Genomic DNA, 14988 nt, shown 5'->3' with positions numbered 1-14988 from the left:
GAAGTGAAGCTTTTATGTTCAATATTGATTCCGGGTGAGCAGTAATATATCTCTGAAAGGTAATAATGTAAGGTAATATATCTCTGAAAAGTAGTAATGGGTTGAAATAATCATCAAGGAAGGGAACAGGGGAAGTTATCATTTGAAGAAGACTTAATGCTTAAGTATAATTTATCAATTATATCTATAATTAATTTAAGATTATATTTACAAGTCTGGATATCTGTTAGTTAGATTACTAATTTCACATTGAAGAATTTTATTTACAATCCAAAATAAGGTTTTGATGCGAATATCAGATAATTCAATTCTAGTATTGAACTGCATGAACTAAAGTAGATGCAATATCATTCATATTAGTTATAAGAAGTTTATATCACATTTGAAATAAAGAAGAAGAAAATATTTCGGTGTTTAAAAATTTGTAGAATATCATCATTTTTTTTTTGTATCAATTAAATGAATTTGAATTCTTTGAAATCGCACACATCTTCACATCGAATTAATTCACTCACAGAATGGAAAATTTTATATACAACTGGGAATAGTGTCAATATGTTCGAAAATGATGAGAACTTACTTCAAATACCAATTTCAAGTGATCAACTATTATATTTCTTATGAAGATTTCCTTCGAAATGGATGTTTGCATATTATTTTACATTTAGAGATTTTTGAGTTTTATATGAACCTGACGACCTCTGACAGTTGAAATCATTTTGGTGGTAGACTAAGGTCATCTGAAATTGAAGATAGAAATATTTGGCAGTTTTTAAATTATTTATAGATTCCTCATTTGGTTTAATTGAATTTTCTTTACGCTTGTCTGTTTCAGGAAGGAGGGAAAATTATTACCTTCGTACTTCGTAGAGTTTTTAGTTAGTGGACCATTGATTTTTTATCAATTATCAGAATCGGAGTACACAAATTCGGATTCAGTATGACTCAAATGATTTTGTATTCACATAATCAGATTTTTAGACGCGGTTCTAATCTTATCTTTTGGGGTTTTCCCGAATTGAAAGTTTACTTCAATGAACCTACTCCACTGCCTCATGTGTTGGTTGTTTTCACTGAGTATACTTGCGAGCGTTAAAAATGTTGTTATAGCATTGCGAGAGAGCAGCAAACGCATTGGTATTTGGTCCATATATTTCCCATATAATTTTCACGGAATAAATTCTTCCACTCTTTGATAGCGCTCGTTCATTTATAGGTTTCTATTCCAATTGCAACCTTGAAGATCATAGAACTGTATATTGGTTATTATATCTACATCCTATATTCAGTTCTATGAATGAGCGATTAAAAGTTTCCGACTTCATTTCATTGCTGGCGCGGTATCTTATTATTTCTTAAAACAACCATTTTTGTGGTCTATATTTTTAATTGGGTTATTAATTTCTCGATTATTTTATAAATTCTCTGTGTTTTCATTACTGTGTTCATCCAGTGATAGATGACGAACGCAATTAGAAAGAACTGTCCAAATAAGTAGGTACATTGGAAATTTTGCAGTTAGTAGATTCATGATTTTCATAGTCACAATCAAGATTCCACGTTTCTGTTGAATGGTCTTTATTGGTGAAGTCGAATTGAAAATTCCACAGGAAGCGTTAACCAAGTTTTACAATTTAATTAAACTAGTTGTTCACAAGTTTCACGCTTTAGGGAATTATAGCATAATAACTGTCCTACTTTGAATTTATTACCAAGTTGCAGAAAGGAGCTAGAACCTATTCATAAGGGATATACACGCACAGAAAGACGTAATCGAATGTTTGGATTCAATTTCTCGTCAAATCTTGATAGAATTGTTTTTTAGGACTGCTAACAAATCTTGAAAGTCTGTTCATTCTATGAGGGTACTTTCTATATTCTCTCGTCAGCTAGGAAGATTTCTCAACGAAAAAGAAGTTCATTACTAATTATTGATGTTTTTTTTACATGAAGGTATTTATCAGTTCAGGGCGAATTGTGTAGGTACCTACGCTCCTACTTCATAGAAATCAATTCTATGCTGAGTTATAAGTGTGTTGACATCTTTTTTTTATTTATTGAAACATAAATTCGTAGGTACCTACGATGTTTTCAAATAATGAGTTACTTCAAAATATCTTTAGTGTGTAAATACAATGTAAAGTTATGTTTCAATTAATAATAGAGATAGATAATAACGGAATTAATTATTATAATATTTATGCTTATTATTGAAGTGACCCGAAGCATAATTTTGTTATTTACTTTGTCGATAATGGCGTTCCTATATTTCGTTGAGAACATATCCTCCTAAAACGCTACGAGACAAGAGAATATACAACTTGAAATAAAAGTTTGATATATGTACTCGCAGATGAACTTAATCAATCTACCGAATATGTTATTTCTCATACAAAAAAAAAATAAGAATCAGGTATTTTGATAAATTGATAAAATGAACTTGTCAATCGATTGAAAACAGCAGTCGATATTTTTGAACACTGTGGTATGAAATTAAATCATTATCTAGAGGACATGGGGCTTCAAAAATGTATTTTTTGTGTGTTATTGTTCATCTTTCAAATGCTACTGTCAACAATAAATGTCAACATTTGGGAGATATGAAGGGATTGTTACAAAATTTGTGACATTCCATTGTTATTTAAAAATAGATATGTTCGAATAATAGTTGACGTGTCGAAAATGTTTTCCAAAAATCTTTTTCTCTACCAGATAATGAATTTGATCTACACCTACTTTATGTAGGTATATATGGTATATTGTCCGCATGGTTTAATGAATTTTTTCCTGCATGAATAATGGTTTTGTTAGTAAAAATTTAATAAAATGATGAATATTCATTAATTGAATATTCAAAAAATGAGAAGTGAGAAATGAGAGGTCATCAGGCTTGATCGAAACTCTATGAACAACAAATGACAGAGAATCATTGATTTAAACATCAATCATATCATCGCGTTCAAGTAGGAAACTCAAGTGGAATACTCGTACTTGTAATCTTTTATGTAATAAATCACATTGAGATTCATCGTTCTTTATCACCATAAATTTCAACTTTTCATCCACAGCATCTCACTGAACTAGAGCGTCCATCATTTTAATTTAGGATGAACGAGGGTCTTAACCATTTCATCCTATCGAACAATTGTGGCAAGAACGATTACTAACACCATCAGTTTGTGCGTTATGCACATCGAGCAGGATCCTCGCATGAGGATGGCATCGACATTGTCACCTGAAAATTAAGATATATTAGTGCCTCCTGAAATGAGTAGTGTGAGGATAATGTTTCGAGAGTAGATTCGAGTATGAACACAAGGACCACGATTCGTTGGTAATAGATTGCGAAAAATTAATATATTTAGTGCGTGAGCAGGAAATTCTATGTGATCTAAATTCTAAATCACAGATTGTATTATGATACTAATGATAAGGAAAACATTTGGAGGGCAATTGCCGACCAATTGAAACAAGATGGTTCTGTTTTTGAATATTGGGTGTACCTAAACTAAATCTTCTTACTGACTTTTCTCTTGTTTCATCTTCATCCAGTAAAAATGCAATAGCACATACTTTTTTACGTGAAAGTTTTAACATTTTTTCACACCTCAATTTATCCACTGCCAGAATCAAACTGTAACGCTCCTTGAATGAGTATATGAACGCGCTCTCCGTTCCGACAATCGATTCGCTTGGTGTCTGAAACGATACGTGTCGGATAATATGAATCGACCTTGAACGTTTCATCAATAAGCTTTAGTGGACAGATTGTTTGGCGATAACATTATATGTTTTGTTCGTTAATTTTAAGTTAATATGAAACAGAACGAATATATGGTCTGTGTTCTAGTGTATGTACTCAATGACTGGTACTATGAGACACAGTGTCCGCTGGAGTATCCAGTCCAGGGAAGGCTAGCTGGCACCAAGAACTCGCTGTCATAGAGTTCCTGTTCAATTAGCTTTCAGGCTGAAATACTCGAAAGCATAGAAAGATGCAAGGAAACTTAATCAGAATGTCATAGCCATACCGCACCATTGCAAGCCAACGCAAAAATGCTTGGGACGAGTAATTTGTAGGAGAGAGGATATAACATTCTTGAAGCCATCCTAGATATTGGAGTTTACTAGATCTCTGGAACTGGAAGGGTAGCTGTAGATGGTGCAGTAGTGAGAACATCTCTGAAGGAGTCGAAGTAGACCTTAAGGTCGTGATGTAAACTACTGCAGTAAGATCTTCACAAGTGTTTAGATTGAAACTCGACGCTAGATTTTTCGAATTGAAATGTCGAGTGTGTCTCGACCGGAGGGGGTTAAAGCTATAAGGTTTAGGGCCGCCGCCAGGACCGGCACACCGGACTTTTTGCCGGGACGCCAAGTCAGTCAGTCAATAAAACGAGACATACTTTTTATGATTTATTCTTTTGAAATCGAATAGGCGCTCTCATCGATAGTTATGAAAATACGAATAGGTAATAAATAAAAATGTTATACATATACGGGAACGATTTAGTTGATTTGTAGATTTAATGTAATAATAATAATAATAAAAACGTCCTTTGATTAATTTTAGGAAGATGATTTTATGTTGAAATAACGATTTATATGAAATTGAAAAGATGTCTAAGAGGAATAACAAAGGCTCCTTAAAAAGAAATTCAAATAAATTAGGCAAATCAGGGCGGCAAATTTTATTTGCCGGGGCGCCAAAATGTCTGGCGGCGGCCCTGATAAGGTTCTTCCTCTCCACTTCTATGAACTAACTTCTAAGATACTCAGTTCCTTAGTACATATCGCCTGGTTACCAGCAATAGATCGTACTAAAGCTGAACTCATCAGAAGTGGAAAACTGCTCTTCAAAGTCATGGAATGTGTATAATATTCCGTCAGCCACAATTCCGAAGTTATTTGATGATGGTTTTCTTTTCTTGTGATTATTATGAAAATATAATATATTTCATTTCATACCTTTGTGCAGTAATTAATACAGAAAATATTGTAGTACTTCAATAAAAAATGTGAATAAAGAAATTTATTAGATTAAATCAGAGCTACATTAATGATAATTTGAACTAATCGAAAGAAAATCCACTAACTGTCTAATAAAATATCTAATAGAATTGAAATTGACATATCAACATCACGATAGACCTTTTTCTTTCATCTTAAAAAAAAGTTTAAGAAAATAGCACTGCGTCATCATATAGGAAAGTATATTTTCGGTTGTTTATACCCTGTAGCTTACAGAATAAACCATATTATTATTATTATTATTAGAAGTAGTGACCACTCAGAGAAAAATCAGAGAAAATACCGAAATGAAGTCATTTTATGTCGATTAAGCTTCAGGCAGAAATACTCCACTCCATTAACATTAGTAGCAAGTGATGCTTTTATAGTCTAACGGAACCTCGCAGCCAAGTTATAGCGAAGCTCCCAATACACACGACATTCATATGAAAATTTCACGATTACACCTCAAATACATACTCATCAACTGGAAATATTCGGTGTTCACGAAGCTAATTATATACGCTGTGTATCAGTAACATGCCCGTTGTTTGGCTAACACCCTCCTTCCGAGCCAGCGAAAATTAATTGGTATATTTCGAAATTGCTGCTATGCCTTCACTTATTACGCCTCGGATATTCCCGAGTATTAGCCTCGAAAATGAAACTTCCCGAAAACGCATAATTACCAAGCCAAAACAAATACGCAACGAAGGAACATTCTACTTCTTGAATATTTGAGCTGGAGGTATGATTTATAAATGCCTACTATGACTTTGAGTGGAAAAGCTGTGAAGATATTCCTGAATGATTAGCGTTACTTACAGATGCCTACTTAAATTTTGCTTAAGAAAGGAATTTTGCAAATCGTTAGTCTTATCCCCCTTGATCGACGTAATAAAAAAGCCAAGAAATATTTCATCGCTATATGCAGATGAAGATGATACAGGAATAGCAGTCAGACAAAAAACGTCATATACAGAAGACTGCAAGAAGCACTGGAAGATATAGAAGAAAAGACATAATAGGAAAATAAAGTCGAGTACCTATCTAGGAGTAATACTGGATAATACTCATGATAGACTAACGTGGAAATTTCATTCAATATACGCAGTACACAAAACAAAATCAGCATATGGAAGACTTTATCCACTTATAGGAAGAAGTTGCCACTTGAATCAAAATACGAAACTTCGAATAATCAGGTCAATTGCAAGAGCCCAAAAAAAATAGAAATTTTAGCATGGGCTCTGCAGGCAAAGCCATATCAATGATACTGGGTGCGGCAGAGCCGACTAACGAGTTTCAAAATGGTAAAAGTTAGAGAAAAACGGTTTTATTCATTCGAAGCAGTAGGAAATACAGTTTTTCTGCTCAAGTTTTGAAAACGATATCACTAAGATGTTGGCCATCAACAGCTAAACTGACATAGTATATTTTGGATGTTTTTGACAGCTTTTCGGCATATCTCGAGCGATATGGCGCGGATTCTTCGATTATTCGCTGCTTGAGTTCTAGCAGGGTGTGTGGACGATGTTTGAAGACCTTATCTTTAAGGTGGCCCCAAAGAAAGAAGTCGCAGATGCTTAAATTTATTGAGCGCGCTGGCCGAACCATTTCCCCTCTTATTGAAACTAGTCTCCTTGGGAACATCTGTCTCAAAACAGCTAATGAAGTTCGAGCTGTGTGGGCTGTAGAGCCATCCTGCTGGAACAAGATTTTACCCAGACCCTGTTCTTCAGCAAGTACTTCCAATTAAGGCAGAAGGAAGGTTTCCAATATTGACACATAACGCGGTGATGTTTTCTTCCTCGAAAAAATAAAAGCCTATCACTCCGAATTGAGACACAACACACCAAACTGTGACTTCAGGTGAATGGAGTGGTCTTTTATGGAGTTGAAGAGAATTACGTGCATTGGAAATGTGCCTCATCACTACCGAAAAAAGTTGCTCTCGGGGAGATGAGCTGAATCATGTGCTCACAACGATTTTTGCGGTTCACGTAATCAGCAGCACTCAACTCTTGAAAAAGCATGATTTCATACGGTTGGAATGATAAATCCTCATGCAGAAACCTCCTCAAAGATCAGTGTGACATTCCCAAAGCTATCGCATGCCTCCGTGCAGAGCGTCTCGGTGAATGCTTGACTGCAACTCGAATAGCCTGCACATTTTCCGATGTTTTTACCGTTCTCGGCCGTCCATGTCCTCGCTCTAGTCGTGTACTTCCTGTTTCTTCAAGTTGACGAGCCCAAGTTCTGATTGTGTTTGCAGAGAGGACTGAAACGCTGACAAGAGTGCCGAAATGGCCGCTGGGTCGCGATCACAGAACGGTTATTTCTGTAAAACGTATGAACAGCAAAGCCTCGATGCACTTCGGTACAAATCATGGTACTGACTAAAAACTACTGAGTCTAAGGAACACAAAGACCACTTCCGCACCTACCTGCCCCCACCACATCCCGAGAAATGACCTGTCAAAACTCGTCAATCTGCTCTGCCGCACCCTGTACAAGTGACAAAAGAATAAAATGTTAATCGCTGCAATTAATGTAGGATCCAGTTATTGTTCCCTGGGAATAATTGAGATGGTCAACCGGATGCTTGGAGACCTATTAATTTCTTCAAGTGTCGAGGGCATGACACTTTCAATGAATTTACAGGAAACGAATTGTTATTGTACATAATGTAAAAAGGATGTGCTATTTTTTGAGGTGTCGAAGATATGTCAAGAGTTGTAAATCTTGAAGAGATTTATTGGGGGGTTGATAAAGTTCGAAGACAACACGGTCGTACCAGATGTGTCACATCTGTGTATCAGCTTCTAGTCCTTCTGGAATATTCGATTTCCAGGAATCCGCGAAGATCTTTGTGGGTGGTACGGCCAAATTCTTATTGGACTAGGGGATCTTACTTTCTCTAAGGGTGTAGTCAAACCGAAAGAAGGGAGGTCGATATTCGAGTTCGAGCCAGTGTAAGTTCCAATCGGCAGAGAGTACAGTTGAAATTAAGCCGAAGACGGGTAAAGTTGAAGTTAAGTCTAAGACGGCAGACAGAACAAGTTCGGTCGGTCAACTTAAGACGTACGACGTAAAGACGGTTCGCGGACTAGATTAAGACGAGTCGCGAACAAATCAAAGACGAGACGACCGAAAACTTGAATTACGACGAAGACGTTTTGAGTAATTAAACTAGAGTTAAAGACGAAATTCAGTACCGTAGTGAGAAACTTGTAATTAGGACGTAATTAAGATCTTCTCAATACTGAGTTTGCACTGTATAATAGTGGCTTTGTAAATAGATGTAAATAATTCAAAAGAGTTTAATTATTACAAATCCAACAAAGTCACGGAGAAAAAGACGAAAGGCCAGGTAATCGAATCATACCTCTAGACGATCGATTAACCAAGCCTACATAAATATGCCGAGGTTCGTAAGAAACGGACATTGAGAGAAACTCAATTTCAAATATCAAAAAAAAATAGAGACTCTCATACGAAAGACATATGTATCTAATGTATCTATTTACAAAAATCACAATACAGAAATCTTGATCGAGTGTCAAACAAAAAGGTTAATAGGCGGCTTCATATTTGGAAATTAATAACTATTGAAAACATATTTAGTAATGAAGTCGACTCTCAGAAGGAGTGCAAAATGTTTCAGGTTATTTTTCTTTATGTAGTTAATTTTTTTTTAAATATGTGTTGTATCTATTCGGTACGAAATTTTCACCACTCATTATTTATGGGTTCATGTACTTTGATGCAGTACCTATCGTTTTTATATTTGTGATGGGTGGAAGCGGAAGCTGGTTATTTGTGGTTTTTCCTGAATGGCCAAAACCCAGGGCAAGACCAGCAATAACCGCGGTTACTAGAAGTTATTCGTTAGAAATCGCTAAACTTACCTTCTGAAACGAAAACATAGATGGAAGCTGGCTCTGTGTTAGAAGCGGAGCAAGTGTAGTTTCCGGAATCGGCATCGTTCGTATCCCGGATTGTGAGACGACTTTGGGTGGGAAGACCTGGTACCGTATCTACTGTTATTCCTCCCCTTGCTGTGTCATAATTTATCATATGCTCATTATGGTACCAAAATACATATTGCGGTGGTGTCGGACTCTGGAAAGACAGAGAAACACTACAGTTTTAGTAAAAATAAAGGTCATTTCTACAATTATGCTGTTAAAACTTTTCAAAAAAGTGATTCGATATTACTACGAATGGTTTCATTTGAGCAGCATAGCATGATAACTCGAATTAGTATTTTGATAGAATAATAACTTGTTTACATGATACATATTGTGAAAGGATTTAAAGAATTTATTAAAAAAGAATCATAATAATATCATTATACAATCATTAACAATTTTACCCCTGTTGCCCTTACAAGCAAAAAATCTTTCAATTTTTTATAAGGTTTTTTTTTGAATTGTTACTTACAACTTTTTTACAAATTTATTTCTTCTAATCAATGGGAGGTGTTATTTCCCCAATAACCCTCTCGTTACGCCTATGGCAATATCTACCCATACCTAAAATTTGATATTGTACTCACACACATAATATAAATATGTCATAATATGTAGCGTCTTTAGATTCCCAATATCAGTATTTTTGATTTACTGGTATCATGATTGTAAGTTCTGTTCAGACATTGCCTTTTGTCTAGATACTCTGTTCCAGAATCCATTTTCAGATTGGCTTTGAAATGAAATTCGAAACCATTCCAAATTAATTGCTGTACATTTTGCTGATTGTTCTATAAATATTTTATATAATAACACTGATTTTATTATTTTTTCTTCATTTAAAGGAAGGAAGTACCTTAGAAATCCGATCAATTACTTTTCTTTCATAAAAAATCAACTTATTTTCTGAAATTGATAGATCTGTAGAGGTATTGACAATTATTTTGAATTGTGATTGATATTTAATGCTACATAAAATGTGGATACAAATTGTGGTAGTATTGATAATAATAGTCTTGTTTGATAGAGTTTCTAATTCATAATCTTTAATTTGTTATATTAAATAGAATGGCTGACAGTACGATTTCCGAGTGTATTAAATATCATAACAGGCACCTTATTGGCATTTTGTCGAAACATTAACCAGATAAGTAATATCTTATGATATTTTGTACACAGGTAAATCGTACTTCTTTTTCTTTTTGATCTTTAATTTGCTTATGATCCACTGGGTTTTTCACTAGATCTAAGACTTTTCCAAAACTTTCCAGTGGTTTGAACCGAAGCTGAATCATAGGCCAATTAGAACCAATTAGAATAAGCCAACATTTAAGACAAAAAAGAAGGGTAAAGTCATAATTCTTGTCGAATACGGACAGTAATTAAAAAAATATAACATTGAAATCGGAAAAATCTGGTAAATTTATTTCGTTATTTTAAATTAACCAATTTAGAACGATGCTCCCAGCAATATTACCACTCCATGTATCAGATATTTCATCAAGAATTCGAAACCCTAACGGCCATATAATGAGCCAGTAAAAGTCCAACATGAACTGGACACTTACGAGGATGCTATTTCGTAGTTATTTTACGGCAGAATGCGGCAGTATACCTAGTGTAATTCTCGCCTAAATCCCTGCTCACTTAGACGCCTCGATGCATAAAATTTTCAATATCCTGTATCAGAATTAGATATCAGTATGTGTAGCGATAATAAGGCTCCATACAGCATGGATTTTCTGTGACCTAATTCTTGCTCTGCTAAAAACATAGCCATGAAAAAAGAAGCATCGTTAAAAGACAAAATTAGTTTTATGAAAATTTTATGACAAAACTGGCATGGATCCACTTCATCTTGATAACAGGTCATCTGAATCTGATACAATATTTTTCACGGTACGTGACTTGATCATATAGAAGCCATTTTTTGATGGGGGCCGTTATGACAGGAATAGTTAATAAAAACGAAAAAAAAATAAAATGGCTGGCAGTTAAACTATACAAATTGAAGCGGTTTATTGTATCCATTTAGACTATTATATTATAATTGAAACGAAACGAAATAACATTTTTCTATAAACCTAAAATTATTGGTTTAATCACTATCGTCCACAAATATGAGGAATATTTTCGAACTTCGATTCAAAACAACACATCAAAATAGTGCCGCAGTTAATTGTATTTATTTTTATAGATTCCAATTTAAATGGAATGGATTTAGGACACTCCGTATGTAAAAAGTAAATGATGAACTGTATGAATTCAATTCAAGTTTCCGATTGTTCTACTACATCTTGAAAAAAATTAAATGATCGAGCGTATTATAAAATTTGTATTTTATAAAAAGGTTGATCATTTAATTTTTTTCAATATCATTGAGCAGAAGTGATTCTCTGAATTAGTTGAAGATTCATTTGGATTTTAATGAACATATTTCACACAGGCCAGAATGAACGATGATTATACGGTAAGTATTTTTTCTCGTTTGAAAACATCTCAATCCTAAGATAGAATGAACAATAATCCCATAACTAACAAAAATAAAAGTTTAAAAATTTAGAGAAAAATTGCTGCAAAAAAGAATATAAAAATGGACTACTAAATCTGATCTGAGCGGAAAAGTTGACGAATCAATGAAATACCGAAAAAAAGTTGCAGTCTCGGGAACAACCCATTATATAGACTGCTAGGATGGGACGGGGTATGTGACCTACTGCCCACAAAACCAAGTTACTAGAATATTCTCGTCGGGAAAACAACGTTTTCATCTTTACGACTGTTATCGGTGGCAGTAACGCCCATATCTACGATTCACGTTGTTTTATTCCCGATTACATTATGTTTTTGTGGACTGAAAACAAGAGGTACGCACTTCTTTATCGCCGCGAATAATCTTTAAAAACTGAAGCGGAATTGAATCAATTAATTATATTGAAAGAATAAAATCAATTGAAACAAGGAGATGAAGATTTCTTGAAATTAAGCTTGAATTTCGTGAGAAAATCTGAATTCATTAGGTACACTCAATATTTATCAAAAATAACGAACCCAACTGTATAAAGTACTTCTAGTCATAATTTTCCAATTCAATTCTAAAACAGATCATTTCGGAATTCATATGGGAACGTTATCACTGAAAAATGAAACATCCATCATCAGGCAGTGACACAGATCAAATACACTTCAATTATCGAAAACGAAAGAAATAATCTGTTTTAAATATCACGAGTAGGGGAATAAATATAAAATTTACATCCATATCAGGCGTCCCAAAAACAACAAAGGCTGAAAATATTTCTGACAAAACATTGATAACAGAAATTTAGTGAAAAAGCACCTATTATATTGAAAGAAAAACTATGAACAAGTAGGAATTTGAAAGAGACAACATAAATCGAGTTAACTTCAAGTTCTATCCGTAGACCAAGTCTGGAAATTACGAACTTGTGGTTCAAAAAGATAGTCATTAGACGATTGCTTGAGGGAGTTTGTAATTATCAAAATTACTTAGACCACCTTATACGTAACAGCTGTACCTAAAAACATCTAGATAGTTTCAAATACCACCTGTTCATCCTATAGAAAATGGAACTTATATAGGGTTATGTACGTTTGGTGACGCTGTGTGTTCATATTAGCACACAGCCAATGCTAGGTGCTGTACTAGAGCAGTAGATAACTCACACAGTGTGTTCGCATATTGAGGGATAAGTTTTGGTTTTATTTGTATTGAGATTCAGTCAGTTTTGGTTCATGACCTGCATCAGGGTGCGAATTTTGTAGGCTGCTAGATAGAAACGAAACTGATTTGATTGAATTTTGGTTACTTGTGTTCTTGTGTTAAAATGTTGAAATACCTCAATTCGCTTTATGCATCTGAATCACTTGCAGATGCTGAACTGGAAATTTTTAATTATACCCAAATAGATCCAAAAAACCGCATAGTGAGTAGTACTCATGGAGAATTTCCTTAGAAAAGAATTGTGTGGTGAATGGTTTATAAACTATGTATGAGGAATTCAAAGTTAAAATTTCATTGAATCCTTTTACAACGCAAAATAAGAAGAATAATAAAAATCAATTAAAATAATGTTTAATTACAATTCAGCCAAGGCATTTGAAGTCGGGAACATTGGTTCAAAATTGGGAATGAAAATTTCAAAAATTCATAACTCCAAAACTATAGATGTGAAAAATGATGAATGCAGTATAATCGTGGAAATACATATTTTCAATATCTTGATTACTCGTTAATTTTGAAAAAAATCCTCATATCTCTACAAGACAACCAGCCCCAAATCCTAACGTGGACAACTCTTTTGTCGCGAACTTGTTCATCATTCTTACAAAATTCAAGTGGTTCCAATAATTAAACGAAAATGATCCAGACCGCCGTTGCGTTTGGTTTTTAGCATGAAGAAAGATTTTCTTCCATGAAAGCTCAATTTTTGAACTCAAAGTAAATGTGTTATTTTCTCCAAAAAAAAATGCTAAGTGGAAAATAAATCAGCAAAACAATCAAAACAGTTATTTGAAAAAAAAAGACGACACCGTAAAAATGGATTTCATGAGTAAAAAAAAATGAAGGCCATGAGTTGTATAATTAAAACCTTGCAACCATTTTGCACGCTTCAATTCACGTTACGCTACTGAATTTTTCAAAGACGCGGTAATTTGTCGATTCGTCGTGTGTGATTGGTCGCCTATGGAGCGCCAATGGATGCGCGTATCTAGAGAGGGAAACAGATAACATTTTCTGAAATATCTTCAATAATTATCGAGACTTCAGGAAAGATACGTACCTTGTTTCAGATTTCAGCCATTATTAGTTTAATTTGAGATTTAGAATTTAATTTATTGGCGAGAATTGTGTTGGGATTCTCGCACTTTCTGTGGGATTGGAACAACAGAAACCTCTCTTGGGATTAAACAATAGAAATCTGCATTGGGATTGAAATGTCGTAAGAAAAACTTCCTTGAGATAAAGAAGTTGTAATAATAATAATAAATAATAAATCTTTATTCAGAAAAATACACAATCACAAAATTTGTAAGAATGAAATGAAAAACGTGCAGCTTAGACACAATCCGTATGCTACACGCCACTCTATTCCTACTGAATACATTCGTTGACATCCACTGCGCTGAATAGGAATTGAAGTACTATAGCTTCCTTTCTGGTGTTTAGAAGGCTAAAAATGATCTACAGAAGAGGTTCTATCCTAATAGCACAGTAATTCATTAAAAACTGATTTGAGTTATTTATGTTTTCATTTCAATATTTTTTGTTTAGAGTGAAAAGAATCGATCTTTGTATGTTTTAATTTCATTGAATTTGTAAAAACCTGGATAGGAGTTTTGTTGCCAAATAAGCCAAACCACCCCTAGAAATCAGTCTAAGATTCTCATGGGCAATTGTAACGTTACAACCTAAAATCGACCTGTGCGAAAGTTTGCTTGAAAATATTCAATTGAATTTTGTTCCTTACTTCATCCTCAGTTACACACTGAATTTTTTCAAAGAATATTGATTTAGTCACATGCAGGTGGTGAGGAAACGCTTGAATTCAGCATGAAATGGACCCACAAACAGATATATTGCCGATTGCCCCTTACTCGTCCTCTTCATCAATAATATGGATTCTAAGGAGCAAGGCATTGAAAGCAATCCAAGACTATGAGGACACACCTTATTTCAACTGGAATATTGTATATTCGCCAAAACTATTCCATCTATTCAACGAATATCATGTATATTCGTTAGAATAATTACTCGCACTCCTTATTCGTTCTTGCACAACCATAGCTCAAAAACTTGGATGGAGTTTCGATCCACCTTAATGACTTTTGGATGAGAATTCAAATGAGAATCCACTGGAGACGGAATTAAAACGTCCATAAATCAAGAAGAAATTCACTTCTGGGTTTCTCTACTCGGTTTTACTGGTCGACATTCGCGACTAACAAACGACATTTCGGAGAGGTTAGGTTCTCTTAAGGG

At 34.3% G+C, this 14988-nt stretch overlaps 1 protein-coding gene across 1 annotated transcript in view; it reads right to left on the bottom strand.

Moving 5' to 3' along the window:
- Nucleotides 1–2982: 2982 nt before the first annotated feature.
- LOC123671608 (hemicentin-2) overlaps nt 2983–14988 on the bottom strand; it is a 425727-nt gene continuing 413721 nt past the window's right edge. Inside the window, exons 9-10 of the mRNA XM_045605573.1 lie at nt 8922–9135; nt 2983–3235 (exon numbers count right to left, since the gene is read on the bottom strand). Coding sequence (XP_045461529.1) covers nt 3135–3235; nt 8922–9135 — 315 coding nt within the window. The 3' untranslated portion in view covers nt 2983–3134. The remainder of the gene's footprint in view (nt 3236–8921; nt 9136–14988) is intronic.

This window comes from Harmonia axyridis, chromosome 1 (genome assembly GCF_914767665.1).
Source record: "Harmonia axyridis chromosome 1, icHarAxyr1.1, whole genome shotgun sequence".
In the NCBI taxonomy this organism is placed as follows: Eukaryota; Metazoa; Arthropoda; class Insecta; order Coleoptera; family Coccinellidae; genus Harmonia; species Harmonia axyridis.
This window is presented reverse-complemented; position numbering and strand designations above follow the sequence as displayed.